At 38.5% G+C, this 26,863-nt stretch overlaps 1 protein-coding gene across 3 annotated transcripts in view; it reads left to right on the top strand.

The window, feature by feature from the left end:
* The window catches only part of ABHD2 (abhydrolase domain containing 2, acylglycerol lipase), a 32,957-nt gene extending 9,309 nt beyond the window's left edge, over positions 1 to 23,648 (top strand). For all 3 annotated transcript variants that reach the window (XM_026681867.2, XM_026681868.2, XM_087972757.1), the window contains 8 exons: positions 6,159 to 6,334; positions 8,356 to 8,523; positions 9,565 to 9,748; positions 12,248 to 12,340; positions 14,466 to 14,576; positions 15,779 to 15,848; positions 17,124 to 17,208; positions 17,924 to 23,648. In XM_026681867.2, coding sequence (XP_026537652.1) covers positions 6,159 to 6,334; positions 8,356 to 8,523; positions 9,565 to 9,748; positions 12,248 to 12,340; positions 14,466 to 14,576; positions 15,779 to 15,848; positions 17,124 to 17,208; positions 17,924 to 18,117 — 1,081 coding nt within the window. In that variant the 3' untranslated portion in view covers positions 18,118 to 23,648. The remainder of the gene's footprint in view (positions 1 to 6,158; positions 6,335 to 8,355; positions 8,524 to 9,564; positions 9,749 to 12,247; positions 12,341 to 14,465; positions 14,577 to 15,778; positions 15,849 to 17,123; positions 17,209 to 17,923) is intronic.
* The last annotated feature ends 3,215 nt before the right edge of the window (positions 23,649 to 26,863 follow it).

Here is a 26,863-nt window from a genome sequence, read left to right as displayed (position 1 = left end):
TAACTTTGTTACTGGCTGCTGGGTCTGAATTCAAGGAACACTAAACCATCGTAGCTCAGGAAGGCTCTTTTGCTCTGACGTTGCATTATACTTCTACAGGTTTTTGTGCTATATCAGAACTTGCCTTACCTCTTCTCTTTCCTGACTATTCCACTTTGCTATATTACCTTCTTTAAATTTTGTTTTAATGGCTCTTTCTTCTCTAGCTATTGGGCGCTTTCTTATCCCTCTTTTGTGTGCATGCGTACGGGTACCCCAAAGAACACCATACCTCATCCGCTTCAACATTTTTGAGGGGAGGAACAGATAAATTTTACACGTAGAAAAAAAATACCCACAGTTTTGATTATTATTATTATTATTATTATTATTATTATTATTATTATCTTAATTCTTTGCGTTATGTTTGTATTAATTGCAGAATTAGCAACAATTTATTTACCTTTTGTAGTACAGAAAGTCCTCAACAGCCCCAATTGAGCCCAAAATTTCTGTCGTTAAGTGAAACATTTTGTTAAGTGAGTTTTGCCCCATTTTGCAACCTTTCTTGTCACAGTTAAGTGAATCACTGCAGTTGTTAAGTTAGTAACCTGGTTGTTAAGTGAATCTGGCTTCCCCCTTGACTTCGCTTGTCAGAAGGTCGCAAGAGTGGGTCATGTATATGAACCAGTTGCCAAGTGTCTGAATTTTGATCATGTCATAACTCTGAAAAAACGGTCATAAGTCACATTTTTCAATGCCGTTGTAATTTCAAATGGTCACTAAATGATTTGTTGTAAGTTGAGGACTACGTGTACAATACACCTTAGAAGTATAATAGCAATAGCACTTAGATTTATAAGCAGTTTACAGAGTCAGCCTCTGGCCCAACAATCTGGGTCCTCATTTTATCTACCTCAGAAGGCTGAGTCAACCTTGAGCCTGGTGAGATTTGATCTGCCAAATTGCAGGCAGCCGACAGTCAGCAGAAGTAGCCTGCAGTACCGCACTCTTAACCACTGCGGCACCGAGCTCTTATTACTGTAATAATACTTCCTGGTATAGCTCCCTTTACTCCTGAAATGAACCAATACATTTAAAGTTCTCTTATTTCTATATCGTGGGGATCAAGTGGTTCTTATGACATCAGGAGTAAAAGTCAGCCTTTAAGAGTGTTCTGTCCTCTGCTAGAACATTGGGCACAAAATTCCTCCCCCAACCCACAAGTAAAGGCATAATCTTGTGTTACGTTTGCTCATCCATAGTTCTGGAAGATCTGCTTCTCATAATTTTTTTTTTGAAGGAACCAATTTTGTTCCTGAACAATATCTGCATTATACCAGTAGTTAATTAAACTTCTGTCCCCTCCACACTGGGTTTTATATTTAGCTAACTATTTTTCTTGCGAACTAACTAAAAAACCCTCCACCAATATGTTGTATAATTCCTTCAGTTAGCCGGATCCGTTGTAATGGGTTTGTACTTAAAAACCTAAGACTTTTAACAAATATTCTAGGAGGTTTTTTTTTAAAATACCTGCACTTAGACAACTTCGGAGATGACAGCCGATACAAAGTACAGAACAGGGGAAAAATTGCTGCTATTAAACTGGGTGTAGAATGTGTGGAATTTTAATTGCCATGTTTCATGTGGGAATTCCAAGGAACTTATTAAAGCTTAAGAGATTTTGCATATTTCTTCTAGCTTGATCTCCGAACAAATGGATAACAACACATGTAGGTCAAGCTGTATTTTTCGGTTCTAATAAAATCAGCTTGTGAAGCAGCCAAGTTTTTCAAATAGGCCCATGAAAAATAGCATTCTCAGGGCACAGTTGATAGGATTTAATTCGCTTTCCACCAACTCAGTGATTACATTAATCTGGCTATTTGTTCTGGGTTACCTCCAAATCATTCAACAATAGTTAATGCTGGTTGTAAAATAATGGAACTGCAAACAGCATGTGATAAAAGTCTGAATATCCTTAGCACGATTAGCAAGATAATGTTCCCCCTTTAGCAAAATACATGAATAATAGAGATGTGCCAAACAAGGGGTTCCAAGCATGGGTCACCAACTTTTTAGAAGCCTTCTAGATTGAGGTTCTTGATAGCCATGTGGCTTTCAAGATATCAACGCACCTTGATGATATTTCAGAAATCCTGAAAGACTTGGCTCTTCTGTTTGGTTAGGGTGGTTTGGACTCCTGTAATGTTATTTGCGACTATGTTTTAGCCAGGGTTGCCATTGTTCTTGTTTTTTAATTCTTTTTGTGATTATTGTACAGTATTTTCTGTTCCCTTAACTTTATTGTGCACCACCCAGAATCATTTGGAAGTTGGACATTGCCTAAACTATACATTCAGCTAAATCTCTATAGCAAAAATGGCTTATGGTATTCTATACAAAACGGTAGGTTTTAGATATCCATATTGAATGGATACTCTGCAGAGATTAAATGTGATAAGAAGGCAGAGTTTATATTTAACAGCTTTTCCCTGCCTTTAGTGATTTAGACAAGAATACATACTACACTCTAGTCTGAACAGAACAGAACAGAGTGGGAAGGGATTTCAGAGGTCTTCTAGTCCAACCCCTTGCACAAGCAGTGCACCCTATACCATTCTGGACAAATGGCTTATCCAATCTCTTCTTAAAAGCCTCCAGTGATGGAACACCCATACTTTTATATGAAAGTTTAACATAGGAGCCAGCTTATACATTGAACTAAGCCATAATGCAAATTATTTAGTTTTGGCTTGGCAGTACTATATGGACCCACTCATTGTGGTTTGTAAACCATGGTATAAAGCTTAATGTGAAAAACTAGCAAATTATAATTTGTTCAGTAGAATAGAATAGAATAACAGAGTTGGAAGGGACCTTGGAGGTCTTCTAGTCCAACCTCCTGCCTAGGCAGGAAACCCTACACCACTTCAGACAAATGGTTATCCAACATCTTTTTAAAAACCTCCAGTGTTGCAGCATTCACAGCTTCTGGAGGCAAGTTGTTCCACTGATTGGTTGTTCTCACTGTCAGGAAATTTCTCCTTAGTTCTAGCTTGCTTGTTTCTTTGATTAGTTTCCCTCCATTGCTTCTTGTCCTCTTGTGCTTTGGAGTAAAAGTTTCTTACTATGTCTCTTGGAAGAATATTCTATAATCATGGAACACAGTAGAGAAGCGACTTGATCAGCAAATGTATATGGCAGGAATTTCATTTAGATGGTGCGAAATTCAACATAGCACTTTGAACTGGACCCAGAACCAGGCTGAAAGCCAGTGCATCTGGCAAAAATAGCAGTGCTTGATGGCTTTGGTTTGAAGTAACTCAAAATCCTTCCCAGTCTCCAAAAGTATTTTTACCTCCAGCACATTGCAGTAATTATTACACCTCATGATAGCCTTAACCCAGCTTTTCCTTTTCTAGATGGGGCTCGCTGTTGGCATGTCAACTGATAAAAAAGTGCTTTGTCATAGAGGACATTAACATATCCAGTAGCTGTAGCAGATTCAAGGGCACCACTAACTTTTGCACCTGATTTGCTAGAGTGCAGCCTGTCCTTCACCACAAGCTGGACGCTGATCTGGGCATTTAAGCCAAATGGCAGGAACATTCTTCAGTGAATTAATAGTCATTCACTCTAGTTCTATGCTGGAGGACTGGTTCCAAATACCTGTTGGTTCATTTGGGCTAGATGAAAATGAAAGCTTGAATCGAGTAATTTGCAATTTTAGGGACAACTTTTGTCCTGTTCTCAGCTGTTATTATATATGTGTTAAATAAGCTGATGGATAAAACGGAGCCCAGAGGAACAGCGATGAACTTCTAGTACCATCACTCATCTAAAAATAGAATTAATGTAAAATAATGCAACCATTTACAATACACAAGTCAGTAGTAATATTATATAGTTATTGCTTTTTATATCAAAAGCTATAGGAGGTCCAAAAGAATCATTCCAGTGGATTGTGTTGAGAAGAAAAGAATTGTGCCCCTGAAGCTTGATGGCTTTGTGTTTCATTGACAAACAAGACAAGACTTTTGGAATATTTTCATCAGAGTTTTAAACACACACAGTTATCCTGAATTATCAATCACAAAAATTTCAAGTGTGTTCTGTTTGTCAATTTTAATATATCTCATTTCTGAAAGAACTTAGAGAGGTAAAAGGGAGGTAGCCAAACTGCTAAAAAAACACCCTTAATTTCCAGTATGAGCATTTAATAACTGTGTGGCTAACCCTTCATGCATGTACTGCTAGTCAGATTAAAACACTGCATGGAATGTGAAAGATGCATGAATGTTTCTGCAAACAAATAGGATAGGATTACAATCCTAGTGGTCCCACTGCCTTAACTTTATTACAGTCAGAGATTCCATGACATCACAAATTCCTTGGATAAGTGTCTGCCTTTTTTTCTTCCTCCTTTTCGTTCATGGGTGTCCTCGGAAGGCTCTTACATTCCTTTTTGTATATATACCACTCTGTTACCACTGCTCTTCAGGGCTGAGCATTTCTCTATTCCAGGGGTATCAAACTCAAGGCCCGGGGCCTGAATCTGGCCCGCAAGATGGGCTAGATCTGGCCTGCGGGGCTGCCCTGGAAACAGCAAAGGACTGGCCCGCGAGGCTCCCAAGCTCCATTTTCTCTGGCAGAGAGTTTCATAGAATAACAGAGTTGGAAGGGACCTTGGATGTCATCTGGTCCAATCCCCTGCTCGAGCAGGAGAGTCTATTCCAAATATTGGCTTCTACCTAGGATCGAACTTAGAACTGAGCAGGAAGCCATCACAGCCGAAAACGGAGCCCATTTTCGCTGGCAGAGTGCTTGGGCCCCCACCGGCACCCCTGACATGAGTGATGTCAAGCTGGCCACGCCCTCCCTGGCCCCCTCAAGGTCAAACACAACCATGATGTGAGCCCTCAATGAAATCGAGTTTGACACCCCTGCTCTATGCCAATTGTTTCAGCTTTTATTCCCCCTTTCATCTATTTTGCTAATGTTTATCATCGTATACGACACAAATGGAAACAAAAGAAAGTTAAATAAAAAGGAGAGGTACCGAAAGAAAGGAAGAAGGAAAGGGACTTCTGATTTTGTTTTAATGCAATAGACAACAACAACAAAAGTTACAACCTCAGCCCTTTGCTTCCTATTTCTATAACAGTGTTTCAAACCATTTTTGTAGCAGCCTTTCAAGTCATTTCTATAACAGTGTTTCAAGCTGTTTCTGTAACAAGTATTTCAGCTTTTACTCCCCATAATGAGGATGGTAATTATTTTACATGCTGTACTCAGGTTCCTGAGCAATATTGACCAGCTGTTCCCTGTTTAAATATTTGACAACACATTACAGTTTGTCCTTGACTTAAGACCACAGAATGAATGTTGCACTAAAATGGCTCCTGGCTTGATCAGCAGGGCCATTCTTCTATATTTCTGGATCAGCCTCTAAAGAATGTGCTTGTCCTGTTTTGATAGTTTGGAAATGCTAGCCAGGTGTTTTCTGGCAAAATGGTGGTGTTGAAAGCAATGTCAGTCCATTTTTAACCTCTTCATTTCCTCTTATTTACCATTTCCCCTTTAGTATATCGAAAACCATAAAATTAAGATACAAGGCCATCTGCTTTAGCACCACTTATGGCACTTTTGTGATGACTCTAATATATATGTTGTTTGCTCTCAAAGGTGCTGCTTTGGGAAGTGTTTTTTTCAGAGGTTACTAAATTATACCCGATTCTCAGATTTGACATCTGTTGCCCCTTTGGCTCTTAACTGTGACCTCTGCTATTTATCTGAGCTATCTAGATTGTATATCAACTTAGGTAAACATTTGTGTCCAAGCTGGTCTGCTAAAAAAAGATCTATATTTCTTCATGGTTGTTTTTGTAGAAGTAAACATTTCTCTCCAAGGCAGCTTGCTAATAAATTATGATTGATTTATATTGCTTTTATGGATAACATATGTAATTGTAATCCTTCATTATTATGGTGCTATATTGTACTTTGGTTTTTCCTCATATTTTTTTCACTTTCTAAGCACTTTTTATGTGTGGGGGTTCCCCCCCACTTTCTTTGAAAATATAAGTATTTGCACTATAAATTAAAGATGGGTCTGAAAGCAAAACCGCAAGTTTGCACGTATTTCAATGTGGGCATTTCCGTTTTCTCTTTAGATACATTCCACCTTTGATCTGGGGAAAGAGCGGGCACATCCAGACTGCGCTTTACGGCAAGATGGGGAGAGTAGGTTCACCGCACCCTTACGGGCTTCGCAAGTACCTCACCATGGCAGACGGTGCCACAGCGACTTTTGACCTCTTTGAACCGCTGACTGAAAACAGTAGCAAAGGTTAGCCTGTTCCTTGTCTATTCTTTCTTGACCCGGAAGTTTGAGTAAATATTTGCAGAAAGTACCATATTTGCAGAAAGTACCGGCTGCAACATTTACTCCCGTAGAGAGGCTGGAGTTTTATTGGGGCCATAACTTGCTTTTTGGTTTTGGGGGAGGCAGGGTCTGACTTTTGAACCTCTGGCCCCGAGAGCTGTCTATGTGTTATATACAAAGAAAGATTATTTTTTTATAGCCGTCAGATAAGAGGCATTGCTTCATGGCATTGATTTCTACTTTAGAGGGGTAGAATTTCAAATGTTACTCCTGTCCCCCATAAAAGTAACGCCTCTGAGATAGGTGACTAGATACAGGTAGCCCTCGACTTATGATTCAGTTAGTTCAAAGTTGCAACAGCGCTGAAAAAAGGGACGTATGACCGTTTGTTTTTTTTCACAGTTAACAACCTTTTCAGCATCCCCATGATCAAAATTCAGACGCTTGGCAACTGGTTCATACTTACAACTGTTGCTGTATCCCAGGGGGGTCATGTAATTTACCTTTTGCAACTTTTGGGCAAGCATAGTCAATGGGGGGAGCCAGATTCACTTAACAACCAGGTTACTAACTCATCAACTGCAGGGATTCCCCTAACAGCTCTGGCAAGAAAGGTCATAAAATGGGGCAAAACTCACTTAACAAATGTCTCGCTTAACAACAGAAGTGTTGGGCTCAATTGTGGTTGTAACTTGAGGACTATCTGTAAATCAATCAATCAATCAATCAATAATGCTTGAGATTAAGGTCTGTTAAACAGACTGTAAAGGCTGGGATTTTTTTTCCTCCCTGGGTGAGAGGAGCTTAACAAAATCTGAAACTTGTTTTGTTTGCTTGAGAGAATCCACCCTAATCATATATTTGATGTTGTCCATTTGAAGGGAAAGCACTCTGCGGGGTTTAAAGTATCCAGGTGTATTGGAAACTTCTACCAAATGTCTAAGATATTCTCCTCCCCAGTGTATTCCTTTTGCCAGAATAACACCTGGCTAGTTAATGTTTCCCACTGCAGCAGAACCTTGAACAGCAAGGTGCTTTAAAAGGTAACACTGCGCTCCTAACTGTAGCTTAATTATTGCTTAGAAAATATTATTTGATCTTTCCCCCATAGGATACCTTACTTTCCATTTGTCACACAGGCGTGAAAAATACAGACCAAAAACAAATCCCTTCTCATCCAGTCTTCTTTTTCCTTCTCCTAAAGAATAATCTTGAGAAAGGGGGAAAATGTCATGAGGTGTAAGTAATGCTAGCATCACTTATAAGAGGTTCAGAAGCTTATTATCTCTGCAGCTTATCCAGAGCTGTTTTAAGACCACCACCTCAATTTGAAGCTTCTCAGATATAATGGAGGAATTTTACGCTAACAGAGCCAGTGACTGTGACAGCTTAAAGTTATAGTTCCCATTGTGACAGGCATCCAATTAGGAAAACTGCTTTTTAAACCCTTTCTGAGAAAAAGAGGACAAACATTCTAGGGGTGGGTAGGTGCGTGCACACTTTTGTTTTCCCGTGGTTGCTGCTGCTGGCGGAAATTAATTTTTAAAAAACACTAATGAACCTGGCTATAAGATAAATAAAGGCAGGCGATTAAAAAACAAATTCTTTCTGGAATTTAAACAGCCAGTCCCATTTAGAGAAGTTGTCTTAGTCAGTAACTGCTAATTGGAGAAGTTGTTTTCAGCGATGCTTGCAGTAACTTGTCAAAATAAATTCTGGGTCATTTTAAAGAGCTTGGGAAAACAAACTGAAGTTACGTAATGGATGTCATGTTTCCTCTCTCTGTGTTGTACTGTAACATAATAAATTACCACATTCTGAGCTGTGTGTGTGAGAGAGAGAGGGAGAGAGGGAGAGAGAGAATGTAAAAATTGCTTTGTTCTGAAATTAGTCTCCAGAGATTAAAATTACCAAATGAAATGTCATTTTGCATTTTCCATATCCAACTTCTTAAATTCTTGCTCTCCGATGTTTTTATTCTCCAGAAGATATCACAATGGTCATCTGTCCTGGAATAGCTAATCACAGTGAGAAGCAGTACATCAGAACCTTTGTTGACTATGCTCAAAAGAAGGGCTACCGATGTGCTGTGTTAAATCACCTTGGGGCTCTCCCAAATATTGAACTGACTTCGCCACGCATGTTCACTTACGGTAAATATTGGCTCATTCTTCCCCCTTCTCCTGTTAGCGTTAATTCCTATCATGCCTGTGTCCCTAAAAGTGTCAAAGCTGTGGGTGAGTCTAATGTGATCAGTAAACTTTCAAATGGCTCAGCTCACACTTTTACAGTAAGCCCTAATGAACTTTGCTTTGTTGTGTCTAATCATGTGAACCCAAACCAGGATTGTGGTCTCTTAGAAAACATAAGTATGTTGTTAAATCATTCTAAGGAAAAAAAAATGACAGAAGGGTAATTCAATGAAAAAGACCTTTTTCAACATGAGCATGTTTCTATGTGCATGAAGAGAGAGCTGTTTTCTCCTAGAAATATACATACAGTGCTAAAGCATCAGTTTCTTTGGCTTGACTTAGATCATAGTGCCAGAAAAGGGAATAAGACATAGTTTTTCAACTACAGTACTTTTGGAGAGAAGAACAAGCTGATACTTCATAAAACCCAAAGGATAGGAGTTAGCACCAAAGGAATAATTTGTTTTTCTATTGAAATCCTATTGGCTCCTGCCATTCCTTGTATCCTGTTGTTTATGATGAATATTTCAAATCTCTAGTGTAAAGCCTTTGGCACTTCTTTTAAAAAAATAATAATTATAGTCTGTAGCCTCAGGAGATTATTCTGGAGTATTATTGAGCAATCAAAATGTTACTGTAATGCTCTGCCCTATCTTTTATTTCTCCGTTGCTTTATTTAACTATACTCAGGTTTGACACTTGAAAACTCTGTCCTGCAATGAGAAGTCCTTAAGAATAGAATACTATCATTATTCATGGTATCTGGTTTTTGCTACATGTTATTATCCTCCGTTTCTAGTTTCATGATTGTTAAAATGTTCATCATTTCTTAATTATGATTAGATTATTTTGTAAAGCACAGAAGTCTTGAAGAAACATGGGAACTTACAGTTCCATTTGCCAAAAAAGCCAGGCATGTCCAACCTTGGCAACTTTAAGATTTATGGACTTCAATTCTCCAAATTCCACAGCCAGCATGTCTTTGTCTTCATTGTTTCATAGGTTGCACCTGGGAATTTGCCGCTATGGTGACCTACATCAAGAAGACATATCCTCAGTCCAACCTTGTTGTTGTTGGCTTTAGCCTGGGTGGAAATATAGTGTGCAAATATCTTGGGGAGTCCCATATTAACCAGGAACGGGTGCTCTGTTGTGTCAGTGTGTGCCAGGGGTATAGCGCATTGAGGTAAGTTGACTGGTGAGCTTTGTTGTGGTAGAGCAGGAAGTGAGCATGTTTGCTAAGTGCTTTTCCTGAGTGTAGGGGAAATAAAGCATTTCTACATATCTTGTATTCAACCTACTACCTCTTTCTGGTCCTTTTTCAAAATACTGTCTTTTTGGGAAATTATGACAATAGAAGGCAACATTTCAGCTATAAGGTCTTCACATAGACAGATCTGAAACACTGGTGGTTCTGGAGTTAGAATTTCATGAAAGAAAAAAAGCAGTGACAAAAATATTTGAAATATACTTCTGCTTGCTGTTCTTCCACTTAAAGTAGTGGCTTTCCAAAGCTTTCAGAATTTTTAGCATTGCATTATCTAATTAAACTTTTAAGATTTATCAATCATCTTAACACATTCAGTAAAAGCAACAGCATTCAGACTTATATACTGCTTCACAGCATTTTACAGCCCCCTCGAAGCGGTTTACAGAGTCAGCATATTGCCCCCAACAATCTGGGTCCTCATTTTACCAGCCTCAGAAGGATGGATGGCTGAGTCAACCTTGAGCTGGTCAGGATCGAACTGCAGTATTGCATTCTAACCACTGTGCCACCACTGATTAACCCAAAATTCATGTAAAATGCAATAAAGCAAAGACTGCAATCAGACAAGAAAAACTAAATATACTGCAGATAGGAAATTATTATAGAAATATAAAAGGAATCAAAAGATCTGAAAGAATAAAGGCAGTTGTCTGTTTCGGGGGGGGGGGGATATTACCTCTTTTAGAGGGTATTCTATTTTCCTTGGGCAGAAACCTCATGTGATCTTTCAGTTTGGTTTGCTTCAGTCCATCACTAAAAGGGAATACAGCCGTTATCTTAATCTGTCAAGTATGGGTTTATTATTCCAATACATGTCATTCATGGTTAAAAGCCTTTTCTGTGTTCGATTTCCATTTTAAAATTGCTAATTAGGCCTAGAATGTTATTGACAGCTACATCTTAACTAAATAAAAGGCTAGACTGGCCAAAATTAACGAACTTTATATTTGAAAATCTATACAACAGATAGATCTTATTGGAATACCAAAAGCACACTAATTATCCAGTAGAATTCAGCAATATCCGTATTCAAAAATATATCAACTCAGTTTGACTCTGATTTCTCACAAATTTTATATTTCAGGCCATGAAGTGGTCACAATTTTGTCCAGGTTAAATCTTTAAAAGCAATAGGATTAGAACAATGCAAGCTTTATATTTTACATCTGATTTTGTCCAATCCCATACGTGTCGAATTGAACTGGAGGAAAGTGGGACGATTCTGTACTTAATGGGAAAATGGATCCAACACTTTGTTTTTTGCAAACAGCTTGCCAAGATGATGTTGCATGGTCCATGGGTATTCAGTCAAGAGTTTGAAAGACCATAATATAACACAGAAAATTCTTGCTTGAACTACGTAATTGGTCTAAGGGACGAAGTTTTCCCTGCCAAATCTGGCTAAATATTAAAAGTCGGGATTCTGGGTTAATCTGTATGTACTTTGCCAGCTTTTGCAACATCTGATCATTCAACTGATTTTAAAAATGACCCTTTGAGACAATATAGAAAACTATACACTCTTTTCGTGATTTTTTTTTTTTTTTTTTTTTTGCAAGTTGGCAGCTTCCTATTCCTGTTTTTGAAGGTTTTGTTCCCTCTAATGGTTGACTTTTTAATAGCACTTCTCTGTGCCACTGCCTAAGTTGTGGAGCTAAGGTTAATCCTCAACATACGACTCTAATGGAGATTGCCCATTATGGTTGCATGTCGTTTCCGTCATAAAAACTTTTTTTGCAGCTATCGTTAAGTGAACACAATCATGAAATGAATGCTCTAGTACAATGTTTCTCAAACTTAGCAGCTTTACGATGGGTGGACTTGAACTCTCAAAATTCCCCAGCCATCAAGGAATTCTGGGAGTTGAAGTCCACTCATCTTAAAGTTGAAAGGTTGAGAAACTCTTCCCTAGTTGTTAAAGGACACCACATTGTTCACTAGAGCCTGGTTTTTCCCAGAACCAGAAGTGACAGTTTTCAGCAGAACTATGCTGAAATGCAGTCATGTGATTGCAAGATGCTATAAATGGCCATCAATGCAGGCATGTTGCTGAGTGCCAGAGGTGTGGTCACATGATTGTGGGGAGGGGTGTGACAGTCATAACTTTACAATTGGGTCATGCCTCCCCTTTTTCAGGTAAGTCGTAACATCAAATGGTCACTAAGCTACCACTCATAAGACAAGGACTACTTGTATTAGTGGCCCCCAGGAAAAAAATTAAAGGAGCTGTAGCACCATTAAACCTTCCAAACAGCCTCCATGTTTCCAGTGTCTTTTTCCCCACTTGGAACTGAACCCAGAAATATTTTTCTTCCAACAGAGCAATGTTGCAAGTTAGCCTCTTGTCACTATAACCTGCCAATAACTTTGATTAATTGACTTTATTTTTATTTATTTCCTCTCTATCCTTATTAGGGCACAGGAAACCTTCATGCAATGGGATCAGTGTAGGAGATTTTACAATTTTCTCATGGCAGACAACATGAAGAAAATCATCTTGTCTCACAGGTACAGAAATATATATGTTTTGCTCCAATGTACCACATGCTTGTGTTGGTTGGATTGCAGTTTTTACTACCTCAAGCTAAGTTATTTAATCAGGTTGGATAGATTATTCACTAGATTCATCTGGATGAAAACTAGGGCATTTATCTTAAAAATGTTATGTCTGTTATGACCAGAAACTGGAAAATAGAATTTTAAAAAAATAATTTTGGCATATTTTTAGATCAGCAAATCGTATGGAATACTAATAATTGTAATTGCTGCAGTGATTCCTCCTCAAGGCTTTCATGGCAAGGAACAGGGGGAAGGAAAATTTTTAGGGCATCAAGAGTTTCTTATGGTTTACAGGGTATTGAATCTCTTTAATTTGTTCCAGATATCCAAACATTTTGACAACTGCAAGATATTTTAATCTCCCTATTTTAAAAGAGTTCCCAGTCTTAAGTACAAGCAATCCTTCGCAAATCTGAAGGATATCTTGTTAATCTGCCAAAAACATTTTGTCTCCATAATAGATCTTTTGTGCTGTCGTGCAACCCCCGAGCCAAATTTCCCCAAATGTTTTGTGCTCTACAAGTACAGAAAACAAAGCTCACACATATGGCCCACAGTCCTCCTTTTGTTCCCAGCTCTTTTATTTCCTTCACAGTCAGGATCACTAATGGTCTCTATGCTCTAATGTATCAAGCCAGATTTCTCTGGTGAACAACATATGTTGAAGTAACTATTCCAAGTGAATTATTTGATTGATCGCACTGTCATATCTCTGTAATTGTGTGGTAATTGATCATGGGGAAGCACACTAACAGATTAAACAGATTAAACAGATAATCAGAGTTGGAAGGGACCTTATAGGTCATTTAGTCCAACCCCCTGCCCAAGCAGGAGACCCTACACCATTTCTGAAAAATGGCAGTCCAATCTCTTCTTGAAAGTCTCAATTGATGGCGCTCCCACAACTTCCAAGGGCAACTTCTGTTCCATGGGTTGATTGTTCTCACTGTCAGAAAGTTTCTCCTTATTTCCAGGTCGAATCTCTCCTTGTTCAGTTTCCATCCATTATTCCTTGTCTGGCCTTTGGGTGCTTTGGAAAATAGCTCGACCCACCCCTCAAATATTGGAAGACCGCTATCATGTCTCCCCTGGTTTCTTCTCTTTACTAGACTAGCCAAGCCCAGTTCTCCAAGGCTACCTATAAGCCTGATGCCTTATTATTTATATCACAAGACATCCTCCATAAAAATGTTGCCTATGAGAAAAAATTAACACATTTTTAATAGAGTTTTGCATAGTAAAACAAAATGTACCTTTTTTGAAAGGCATCCTCAAATATATTCATTTTTCCATATTCCGAAACTTATCAAAGTTCAGTTGTTTTTCTTTATAGATTTGATTTTGTTAAATGCATGTAAAAATTCAGTGACTGTTTGGTTCCTTTTTTACAGTTCTGAAATTGCATTTTTATTCTTACTATTACTCAATAAAGTTGAGGGATACATATGGGGGTTTTTGTTAGTAAATATGGAATACTGTGAAGAAACCCATCTTAAAATATTTGGACAGAAATCTTAACAATGGAATGGCAGTTTCGACTAGATTCTGTCAGACCTAAGATCAGTTTTATAAACACTAGATTTGTGATTCGTTCTAGCTTTGGTTGGATTACATTCTTCTGTTTGTAAGATTCACAAACATACTGGTATTGAATTTCATGTTGGTTTTCTAAAGGACAAATTGAAAAAGATTTGAATTTGACATAAAATACACGTGTCACACCACAATAATGTGAAGATTTGTATCCATATAGGAGCCCTGGTAGCACAGTGGTTAGAATGCAGTATTGCAGGCTAACTCTGCCCATAGCCAGGAGTTCGATCCTGATGGGGCTCAAGGTTGACTCAGCCTTTCATCCTTCCGAGGTTGGTAAAATGAGGACCCAGATTTTGGGGAGCAATATGCTGACATTGTAAACCACTGAGAGATTGCTATAAAGCACTTGGAGTGGTATATAAGTCTTAAGTGCTATTGCTATATGTAAAGCCATTTTTCAGATAATCATGACATCAAGATTATGCCTCTGATGTCTGTGATGGGCATAACAACAGCCTTTTTTTCCTATGGATTTTAGACAAGCTTTGTTTGCTGAAACTTCGAGAAAGGTACAGAGTTTAATGGAAACAGATCTAAGCAGACTTCACACAGCAACGTCTCTCATGCAGATCGATGACAGCATTATGAGGTATGCAAGAAAGTAGTAGTGTTGACTTTTCTACCTAAATGGAATGGAATGCATTATCATGATTTCTGGAAATTAAGTTTCTGGTTCATATGACTGTGCCTTAATTTCAGCCATCCTTTATTTGGATTCATTAAAAGTTACATTTGCTGCAGGATTTTTTTTTTTTTAACTATAACTCTCAGTATGCTATAAATAGCAGTATTGTGCATGAGTGAAGTTACAGGACTAAATAGAATGATTAAGCTGTAAAGTTAAGATTCTTCTGCATTTCTGTAAATTCAGGATTTTGCTAGAAAAGTTTGCTATGAGCCACGGTGGCACAGTGGTTAGAGTGCAGTACTGCAGGCTACTTCTGCTGACTGCCGGCTGACTGCAATTTGGCATTTCAAATCTCACCAGGCTCAAGGTTGACTCAGCCTTCCATCCTTCTGAGGTGAGTAAAATGAGGACCCAAATTGTTGGGGGCAATATGCTGAATCTGCAAACAACTTAGAGAGGGCTATAAAGCATTGTAAAGCGGTATATAAGTCTTAAGTGCTATTGCTATGTGTTAATTAAGGATTTATTCTCTCTTGTAATATTCTCTAGATCTTTAAACACCTGCTTAGTGTACAGTTTTATTAATGCCAAGCATGTAACCATTTTGAAAGAACCCATGCTTTTACATTTTACTTTGTTCATGGATGTTATAATTATAGTGAGGCAAACATTGATAGATTAGTTGTTTATGAGTTATACAAAACCAAAATGCTAGGACCTTTATAATCAGTTAGGCAATGGACTTCTTTAATTGCCGTTGAAAAAAGAAATCCAACTTTTAGAAATTCTTCCCTTTCAGTTAGAAGATGGTTCCCTTGAGCCTTATCTTTTATAACTCTGAAGCAGATTTATTCATCAACAAGGCAGAAATGTATTAACCTCATAGGAGGAACTGGCATTCTAATCAGGATTAATTTATCTAGGCAGAGCTAATTCAACAGAAAAAAATATTTAATGTATTAGGAGAGATTTTCTAATTATCCATCTATCCCTTCATATCAGTCCTTGACTACTAGAGACTACCTGGAACAAGTCCTGACAGTTTTCTTGGCAAAGTCTGTCTGTCTGTCTCCCCCACCCCCCACCACTATCAGTGACTCAATTATAATTCATTAAAGTTTTCCTGTGCTTCCGTTTTCTTTTCTTTTTTTTCCTGGTCTTAGAAAATTTCATGGTTACGGCTCCCTGAGAGAATATTATGAACAAGAGAGTTGTCTGCATTACTTGCACAGAGTGAGTTTATCATAGCATGTACTGAATGTTTATTGTTTTGGTTCCGTGGTTTAAAATGAAAAAAAAATAGGGAGCGGGGAGAGGTCATTTAGACTTGGGGTAGAAGATGGAGTGCAGCTTCCGTGCATTTAAGAAAAGATGCAGGTGTATATTTGGCCGAGTGTATAATACAAGTGCTAGAATTATTCTAGGGAGAATTTTATAGGATCACCTAAAAAGTTAATGTTTCTTGGGAAGTCTATAGTGACATATTTTATGATAGAGTAAGGTAATGAAAATAAAAGGCAACAAGGAAATTTTGGAACTGGAAATAAATTTGATTGGATTTATTCTTTTCATATCCTGATTCAAACTTCTGAATAATTCTTATGAAATTGTTCAGCACAAATTCCGGCCTATTTTCTGTAATCCTCATGCTGGTATACTAGCAAATAGTTGCCCCTGGAAAACATTCAAATCAATCTGCGCAAAAGGGATCTTGGAGGTCTTCTAGTCCAGCCCCCTGCCCAAGCAGAAGAACCTATACCACTTCAGAGAAGTAACCATCCAGTTTCCAGTAACCATCCAGCTTAAAAACATCCAGTGATGGAGTGCCAATGATTCCTGAAGGCAAGCTGTTCCACCGGTTAATTGTCCTCACTGTTAGGAAGTTTCTCCTTAATTCTGTAATAGTTAATAGGTTTGCAGTTTATTCACATCAAGTACGACTAAAAGTTGGTTTTTTCATGTATTCTTCCCCCATCCCTTCTCAAGGAGGAAAAAAAAACTTGCGGAAGAAGATTAACACCACAAGGGTGAATTTGTGAATTACCATAGTTTAGATATAATTTTAGATGTAAGTCTCCCCTTCCCTCACCTTGGTTGAATACTGTTCGGGTCTGTTCCTAAAAGTTTTTCTTTTGTCAGCTATGGGAATATTTTAAATATTTTTTAATGCTTATTATGCTGTAAACCACCCAAATAATCTCTAAACAATTAGATAATCTTATACTAATAATAAGTAGTAGTACTGTATAACAATTTAAGTACTCTTACTGAAGCAGTAACTAAAACATGGGGACAAATACAGGCTGAATTGTATTCTTAACCTGTGACTTGATTTCCAAAAACATATCCTAGTTCTCTAAGTCAACCTTGCTAACAGGATGTGAGTTTCTGCATATTCAGATCTCCCTAAGAGATGGCCCTCCATTAGGATATTATGAGCAGGATGCATGTTTTTTTTAAATAAAATAAATCAGACAAAACCCACATCTCACTCTTTTCTGTCTTCAGATCTTTGTTCCCCTCTTGCTGGTTAATGCTGCTGATGACCCTTTGGTGCATGATAGCCTTTTATCAATCCCAAGAGCCCTCTCAGGTAAGGCCCAACCTTTGCTTGAACTTTTCTTTCCAACCCTACTACAATGTAGAATATACCCCAATGAGTCAAGATGAGCTCAGTTCTCACATCTCTTTGGGTTCGATTTACAGTAATCATCATCTTTTAATGACCCCATGATCCCTTGCGGGGTGGAGTCTGGGCAACTGAATGGAGCCGAGTGTTTACTGTCTGGGTGCCCTTCCTGTCGCCAATGCAGAGTTTTGTTCAGCAGATACATTCTCATTGTGCCCAAAGAGAGAAATACCTAAGATCAAACTCACAGCCTCCTGATTGTGAGGCGAGAGCTCCATCTCTAGGCCATTTTTTTTGTATATGTTTTGTTTTTATTCATAAACATTTTGAATACAGTGTATTGTCGGGGCATATCACTTACAAAAACAAGAAGAAAACAAACAGTGATATTGACATGTATACTAGTAATAATAATAGTAATGTAACAGTCATTTTAACTAGAGTTCTCTTTATATTAGCTTGTTTATGATTCTGTAAATTATATCAACTTGTTTATAATTATAAACCCTCTTGATATTTAATTCATACATAACAGTAGTCTTTCTTTGCCTATTTTCTGTTGGTATCATTTGTGGCTGCCTATTAACCCTGCGAAGAAAAAGAAAAAAAAAACATTGGGGGGGAAGTCCAAAGCTAGCGAGATTGCCTTCTAAACGTCATTTATTTTTTACTCTTTCAGAAAAACGGGAGAACGTCATGTTTGTTTTACCTCTACACGGGGGCCACCTGGGATTCTTTGAGGGCTCAGTCCTTTTTCCTGAGCCCCTCACTTGGATGGATAAGCTTGTGGTGCAATACGCAGATGCCATCTGTCAATGGGAGAAGAATAAATCTCATTGCTCAGATACGGAACAATCGTCCGGCCAAGAATAAACAATCCCAAAGACTTTTCAGGTTGTTTCCAACTTAGTTCTCTTCTTCCTTCCTTCCTTCCTTCCTTCCTGCTTTTTCCCAGGCCAAGCCTGGTCATCTTCAATGTAGGCATTTGACCGCAGTGTTTCATGCCAACTAGTGCTACAACACGAGGTGTTGCTGTGTCAAACAGTTTGGGAGCAGGCTGGCAGGCAATGCAGGGACAAAAGTCATCCAGTCTCCTGAGGGGTTGCTTGCCTGTAGCTTACTATAAGGTTTCAAAACCAGTGCAACACTCCTGAACATCTTTGAGAGTGGCAAGATGTTCCGATGCTTACACTTTTCACTGTTCTAAGAAAACAGAGTAACCTCCTCTGGTTGTTTTGCAAAACTTTGCCTAGCGAGATAGAAGTGTACTTTCTTTGTGGTTATGTTTCACCTTGTTGCCACCTCAGAAAAGAGAAAATTTATATACCTGCGGAAGACACCGATACGATCATCTTGGCGGGGCCCATCGGTGCAGCCGTTTGCAAAGCAGGGGAGAATGATGGGGAGTTTGAATTTCCAGAATCTCACCACCTCGAGGGAGGAAGGAACCTCACTCTTCCCATGTTTAATGCATTTCAAGGATTTCGTTGGCTTTGAAAAACGTTTTGGAGAATTCCAGAACTGAACTGAACTGAGTGCATTCAATCACACACTTTGCTTTTCTCACTGGAGCTTTCCAAGTAGAAAGCTTTGGGGACTCAGTGGTAGATTCCCTACTCTGTTACTACTTGACATTAAAACAAGTAGCCTTGTAATCATTGCCTTTTCTAAAACAAGGTGTTATATTTTGAGGTAAAAGTTGTGAGTGCTCCTAACCCAGGCCTTTTAATACTGTCTGTAAGTGAAAAACCAGTGACCATCAATCTGTAAGTTGTCTGTTCTTTTTTTGTTCTTCCATAGAGAATTTTCATATGCGATGGATGGAGAAAATAAAACATCCAAATTATTTTCGCCTCCACAGCATACTAGAGCAGTGCAGTAAGATTTTGAAAGCCACAATAGTCTTGGTTTAAAGAGGTAGATTTTTTTTTAATTTAAAAAAATGTACTGTATGCCTTAACTATTAGTGGCTTCTGCAATTCCCTGTGTCAAAAGGTGCTCATTACAATTTTCAGCTTAGTGACATCAAACTGAGATTGGCAACTTAGGGCGAGATGCAATAACACAGATACAGTGGAGAAGCAGGATTTTGGCTGCTGTAGAATAGAGAAACAGATTTTTGTACTGAGCAGGTTTCCAATCTGAAAGTGGGAAAAAAAAACCACATCTTTATTCATACATACACACAGACACACTCATTCTGAAATCTGGATTACTTAAGACAGTGAAACGTTGCGATTAGACTATTTTTCAACTGCAGTTCTGTTTTGAACTGTCGGTTTGGTGTTCCTTCCTTACAGCATATTTCAGTTTATATTTGAACAGTCGTTCATTCCCCCTACATTATAACCCCCTATAATAGTTAGCACTTTAATGCTTCTACCTTTTGTTTTTGCTGCCTAGACACTTTAATTATAGCTGGCACTTGTTTATTTTTTTTTAACTGTTAGGAAGTCTTTCTTGAAAATAAATGTATGGGGTACCTTCCCAATCAGTTTTGAGATTCTAAAAAGTGTAACTGACTCTGAGGATTTCTTTCTTGTTATTTTTAATTGATCAATAATTTCCTATAGCAAACTACTCCAGGCTGAAAACACCTGTTCAACAAATTCTGTGACTTAAGCAGAATAAATGAATTCAGATTCTATTTTGTTCTCACATAGGAAGCATCGATCACATATTAAAAATTTTAAGTTTCTTCCCCCCCCACCACAACCTCATGGTTGCTTATCAGTTTTTTATTATGCTTATCAGTCTTCTTAATTTGCTTTTTTAACATTTCTTGCTACTTTCCAGCAAACCAAATCCAAGATAAGCATATGATTTTAGCTGCAGTAGAACATTTTAATGACCTCAAATGCTTATTTCCATTTAAGTAACAAAAAACAGACAAACAAACCTTTAGTTTGAACTGTTTTTCCTGAAATATATAAAATAGGAATGAACATGACTTATTCCTATTAAAATTTATTAAAAAGCAGGCTATAAGAATCTTAACACCATTTCTCACCATTTCCGTCTTCAGGATAACTTTCTTGTGCTTTTTATTTAAAATAAATGTAATAAAATTAGGCTTTTTCCTAATCTGGTGCTGTCCCGTCAATATCTGGTATCTTTACCTTAGTGGCTGGGAATAATATATTTCAACAACCCTGAAGGAGAATCAGTTGATAAAATAATTGCTGTGGATTAAAATTGTAAAATTCCTTGCAAGTAAAGGCACTTACTAGCCTTTATGCTGAAGGGATCGTGAGAGTAGAGTTTGCCTTTATTTTTCTTTTTAACCAGGTGCAGATTTTATGCACAATAAGACAAGGAATTTAATCCTTCCTTGTTTAAATTTTGGAAATTGAGTTGCAAGGCTGTGCAGTTGTATAATGTACCAAGTTCAATGAGGATGGCTTTCGTGACTTAAATTCATTTAGAACTACACAACCCCTTGGAAAATAATGTTTGCTTGCTCCATACTGTAAATGTAATAAGACTCTTACATGTCCCAGGTTTTATCAGGAAAATCAAAACTTTTCAGTAAGTCACACAGTCAAAGGAATGTCTTTTAAGTCACAAATTTGGTCTTTTCTGCTGCATCAATGAAAAAGTAACCCATGTTAGATCGTGGTAAATTTAATTCTAAACTTCTCTTCCTCCCACCAAATAATTCGGTAAGGAAAAGACTGGAATGATGAGAAATTGATCAACGGACAATAGTTGCCAATTTATATACCTAGATGACAAAACCCCTTTTTTATTTTAGTGAAACAGAATATTGCTTGAAAGTTCTTGGAAACAAATCAGGTTTTATTTTTCCACCATTTATTTTAAAATCAGTTAAAAGGAAACCTCTGGGCAAGATTTTGTTGAGGGAATTTTTTTTGCGTACTGGAGACATTACTGCTCATACATTTTGGGGTGAGCCCGTTATACTCCCCCTTTTAATGAAGGTAGCATTGAGAATTGCACCAAGCCCCCCTGATGAGCTGTTGTAGCCCAATGGTTCATCCTGTGTCAACTTTGCCAGTTGACCAAAAAATAGATGCCAACTCTTCCTTGGCAACAACTGTCCTAGAATTAATGCCTTGGCAGCTTGTCCTTGCATTAAAGTTACTGTAGCCTTCTTGTGGGTCAAATGTACATTTCCCAAATACATGCTAGTTGACAAGTGTTCCTTAGGTCTACATGTAAAAAAAGAAGTAGCCAACTAATAGACCATATTTCACTTTCCATTCCTTTTCCATTTAACAATTGCTGAAATTCAGCCATATTATCTCTGCCGTCTTTAAAATAAGTACTGTAACTTTGGTGCGTTAAGTCTCTGGTAGCTTCATCTGTGTATTGTTTTTTATAAGCAGGGCTGAAAATTCTGTCCCTATGCTTCCAGTGATGGCACTGCTACTCACATAGCAGATAGGTCAGTGCTTGCTTGTGTCATCCTTGGCTCCAGAAACATTGCCTATTTGTGATATTCTGAATTTCTGATCTAAAGGCGTATGTGACCAGGTTCCCCAGGTCACACAGCCCACTCATATATAATCGTAGCAGTGTGTTAGTCCCAGATACTTGCTTGATGTGCATAGGTGTGTTAATTATTTTTTTTTAAAGGAAAAATTGTTTAAAAGCACATGTCTCAAACTGTCTCATGCATACAGAGACCGAAACACGAGGCCATTTTGCTTAGATTGCATTGTTAGAATGATGTGAGCTCAGTTATTGTTCACTTCCTTTAGATGTGCAAGAACGGAGCTTCCAGTCCCTGGGTGGGATTTTTATCATAGGATACCTCAACGAGACAGCTTGACTTTCAATCGGAATGAATAGCCTGGCAGTAGTAGTGATAATAATAATTTTAAAAAGTAAGATTCAGGGGGTCCATATCATACTTTTTTTCTCTGCCCTGCCTTCTATTTCTTTCGCATATGTTAATGCAATGGTCTTAATAGCAAACCTAGTTCACTTCCTGCAGATCCTCTTAATCAGAACTAAAGGCAGTTTGTTGCTGGTTAGAGCAACTGGAGAGGGGAGATTTCTTTGCTCGCTTTAAAAAGGAAAGGATTCTCGCCCAGCGCTGCGCTGGTATTGGAGCTCTTCGCCTTCTTTGTTTCTTGCAAACTACCTTTGTGCTATATGTGTTTCTGCCTGGAATTAATTTAATTAAGTCTGTCTCACTTCTTTTTTTTTTCCTTTTCCTTGAAGTGTCCTTGATGAGATTCATAGTAAAATAAAAATAAATCAACTGGGGATCCGGGGAAGAATCTCCTTAGAGAACTGTGTGTATTCCATTTTAAATGTTCTGTTCTTTCCGCTGGTTTCATTCAAGGGCACAAGCATACATGGGCAGCATTTGGCTAAGCTGGAACAGAGAATTGCCACTCCCCTTCCTTTTTCTCTTTTGTCTACCAGAGGATATGTATTTTTATTTCCTTTCAAATCCTCAGGTCTTAGGACCACCAAAGTCCCAGCAGCTTTATTTGATTCCAGTCTTTGTGGAACACAACTATTTCCCCCCCTCAGGATTCCTGAACTGCGGGCAAAAACCTTGTATTTGAGGGCGCGGCGTTTATTTTGTTTTTGATGTTGTAACCAGTAACATCTGGATTTGTACAAATAAATTGTGCCATTATCCAGAGCGGTCCAGTTTCATATCAAGAGTAGAAAGTCATAACATTGCCTGAAACATATGAGAAATTAACCCACTAACAGGTTGTATCCATACTTTATTTTTATGACCTTCCAAGCTAACGTCATTCCAAGCTTAGAATGGGTTGCGTTTGATAGCAAATCCATGTAGGCGAAATCTTCTGATTTAAAAAAAAAAAAAAAGCACAATTTTTAAAGAGGGGAAATTCTGATTTATTACACTCTTTTTTTCCTTCTTTTCCTCTTGAACATGTCCTAATAGAGGGACCCAACACCTCAGGAAACTAGACCTGTACCTGTGCTCTTTTTCATTTGTGTCACTGCAGCTGCCTTATTGGAGTAAGTTGAGCGTTTTTGACTTTTTTTAAAAAAGCTGTTGGACATCAATTCTGCTTTATTTTATTTTATCGGCAATTTTGGATTCCGAGACCTATTTTAGGAACCCCTTCCACAATCCCAAATTCCTTTTGGAAATAAAAATGCTGCCCTGGGGAATTTTTGTGTGTGATTCTCACTACCGGTTTCATGGTTTCATTGTTTGAACCGGTTGTCTGCAGGATAATGTTTTGCAACTAGCAATGCAATTTTTTTCTAAATCTGTTAATTTTTCCAGTTTAGTAAAGTGTGTCCTTGATATATTTCTTTTTTTTGTTTTGTTTTTGTTCTGTGTGTGATCAATCAAGGCTATTGCGGAACAGTAATTTTGTTATTTGATTCAATGGAATTTCTTTGCTTAAAAAAAATAAAGACATTAACTGAGTTTGCAATGAGGAGTGTGTCTCATCATTTATCTTTACTTGAACAAGAATAAGAAGCTTTGGAATTTAGATTTCCTGTATGTCTTATTTTTCCCCAGAGGTCAAACTACCAAAAAAAACACAAATGCAGAATTCTTATTGGACAGCAGAGCCAAATGCATTGCTGCTATTTCAGATAGGGACACTTAACTACTGCAAACAATCAGTCTCTATTCAACATGCATATTGAACAAACACATACTTTAACCTGAAATTGTTTATTGTGTCTGAAATTAGAATACCATAAACCTCTGGAGAATGGGAACCAATGGATGCTTCCATTTTAAGGTTGACAAATGTTGAATGTTGAGAGGGATGATCTTGAAAATACATAATTTGCTATTTTACGCATTTAATTTAGCTCGCCGTTTATAATCGACTAGAAATGTTGCAGTGTAATTTAACTTTTTGTATGTTTCCCAGTTAAGGAAGCATGAAGTGAAATAACATAGCACAGCACTTATTGCAGATAGTTCCTAGGCCAGATTTCTCATAAAATCAGCTAAGTACTTACAAACAGATTAGTATTTTTTTGTGTTAGTGGCATTTTGGCTAACAAGCTTGTATGCCATAAAGAGACAATCAACCATAGTGCTCAATGTAAAAAGAAAGAATAGGATTAGTAATAATAGTCTAACAAGTAGTAGGAAAACTTGAAAATATCATGGGTCTGGGAGTTTAACAAATATCAATAAACAGAAAAAAAATAATTTGAAGGGAATAGAATGTGAGCAAAGTTGTATATAACAAAGGTGATTTTTGAAAAACAATTTCTCTTCTACATGCAACAAACACAGTGCACAAGACTTCGACTCTATAAATGCCTGATTAAATAAGTACATCATGTTGCTAGGCTGCAAGGGATCTGTTTAATTTCCTCTCCCAGTTCTCAGGGGGGAAAATGAATATTCAAATTTTCTGGGAGTTGGGGAAGACCATCAAGCCCTGTCTGGGTTTGGAGTAACTATAATCTGAAAAAACTAAGAAATTCAGCTCTTCCCAGCTATCTGCTAACTTTGAGATATGGAGATCTCAGTCTTGCCTGACTCCTGGGGGAGTTAATGTCTGAGAGATGGCAAAGGAACATCTGATCTCATCTCTTCCCTTCTGTTCAGGTTCTCAATATCTCCCAAAGAGCGAATTTATGCTACGGAGGTGGGCAGAAAGCTCCCTGACTTCTGTCTGCAGCCCCAGAGCTTACGTCCTGTTTAGCTTGAGTCAGCGCCAGTCTTCTCATGAATGACCCTCTTGTACGTTTCTTCCAACGGTTTCTATTTTGGAGTTATCCCTGTTGGCCTGTTCCACCAATCAAACAAGCCTAGCATTGAAGCCAGGTGGAGCAGGATAGGGAAAGAGAGGGTGCCCGATACGGATCTGATTTCATGGGGCACGAAGGAGAACAGAAAGGACTTCTCTTTGGAGAGCATTCTTGCTTTCGTTTATGTCCTTCATAAACCACAGGGGGGTATTGCCCCAAATGGAGGATATGTGGATAAGCAGGTTAACATTGCGTCTCTCTCTCTCTCTCTGAGCTCCTGGTTCAGATTTTACACTTGGGGAAATTGTTTTTAAAACTGAGCATCTGACAAGAGGAGAAGCGGAATGTTTCCTGCTATGTGAGATGGCCAGATTTCATAACCATCTTCAGATGCATGTGACTGACACTAACAAAACAAAAACAAAAAAACCACAGCCTGGCCTGTAATCCATCTGCTGTAGGATCATCCTGAGGGATGAGCAGGGAACACAAATGAGAGGCCAGATATGAGAGGTGTGGTGGCGCAGTGGTTAGAATGCAGCAGTATTGCAGGCTAATTCTGCCGACTGCCAGCAGTTTGATTCTCACCAGCTCAAGGTTGACTCAGCCTTCCATCCTTCCGAGGTCGGTAAAATGAGGAGCCAGATTACTAGGGCTGATATGCTGACTCTGTAAACTGCTTAGAGAGGGCTGTAAAGCACTGCGAAGCAGCATATAAATCTTATTGCTCTTGCCATATAGAAGAAGTGATCATCAACTCACAATCATTTATTGAGCGAGCGAAGTTACAAAAGGCACTGAAAAAAGTGACTTACAATCAACTCTTGCACTTGCAACTTTGGCAGCAACCCATTTGATCACACATTCAAAATTCAGGCGCTCGGCAACTGGCATGCATTTATGTATGATGGTTGCAGTGTCTCAGGGACATAAATCAAGGACGACCTGTAATATAATTTTGGCTCAGTGTTTAGACAGACCCTGGACTAACAGTAAGAATCAGAGGCTAGAGTTACATGTTGTGATAAGTGGACAAATCCAGGGTGGTACTTGGCAATTGTCAAAATACCTTCAGCATCCATCGAAGCTTCCATCGAATTAAGGTGATCTTACAAAAAGTATTTTTGAAGGGACTGCAAAGTCTCACAATTGTTCTTAACTGAGAGTTTGCCACCTTTTCAGGAGGAGGAGGTTCGAATCTTGAGAGAGTTCAGGCAGGCATGAAATGATGGTCATTCCAGGGAAGAAAAATGCACAGGCTGTTGTGAAAAATTGCGAGATGATGCTTGACTTACGCAAGCAGGAGGGTTTTTCCCCAGCTATATGGGAAGAAGTAGAAAGCAGAGCCTGGGACCTCCCATAATGCAAAGGCAGGGCTCTTGTCTTTGAGGTAAGGCTCTTCCCCCGGGGATGAGCTGGAACCCAATAAAGTAAGCAAAAGAAGACAAAAATACATCTGTCTCTGATTTGCCCTGCCTAATTGCTTAAAGTACGTTGGTATTTTAAAGCACAGAGCATACAAACAATCTTCATGATTGGCGTATTTAGTTTACTAAAGCAACTTAAGCCAAGAGCATGCACGCTATTGGAACCATTTCTGTTGGCTACAAAGCTCAGATTTATACTGAAAAAATACTGGGGAGTGAGGAGGGAATATTTAATCTGGCCTGCAGGTTTCTGCAGTGACTTCCTATTCTATTTCAGAGGTTGCCTGCCCACTCCACACCAGTGGTTGTATTCATTTTTTTTTACTAACAGTTCTGTGGGCGTGGCTTGGGCGTGGTGTGGCTTGGTGGGTGTGGCTTGGTGGGCATGCCAGAGGAAGGATACTGTAAAATCCCCATTCCCTCCCCACTTCTGGGGGAAGTTTACTGCAAAATCCCACTCCCTCCCCACCCCACTAACCTGCTTTCCAGCTCCATTCTCCTGT

This window comes from Notechis scutatus, chromosome 11, assembly GCF_049901735.1.
Source record: "Notechis scutatus isolate UNSWTSFEM ecotype Mainland chromosome 11, rNotScu1.2, whole genome shotgun sequence".
In the NCBI taxonomy this organism is placed as follows: domain Eukaryota; kingdom Metazoa; phylum Chordata; class Lepidosauria; order Squamata; family Elapidae; genus Notechis; species Notechis scutatus.
The sequence above is the reverse complement of the archived record's forward strand: the minus strand, read 5'-3'. Positions and strand labels throughout refer to the sequence as shown.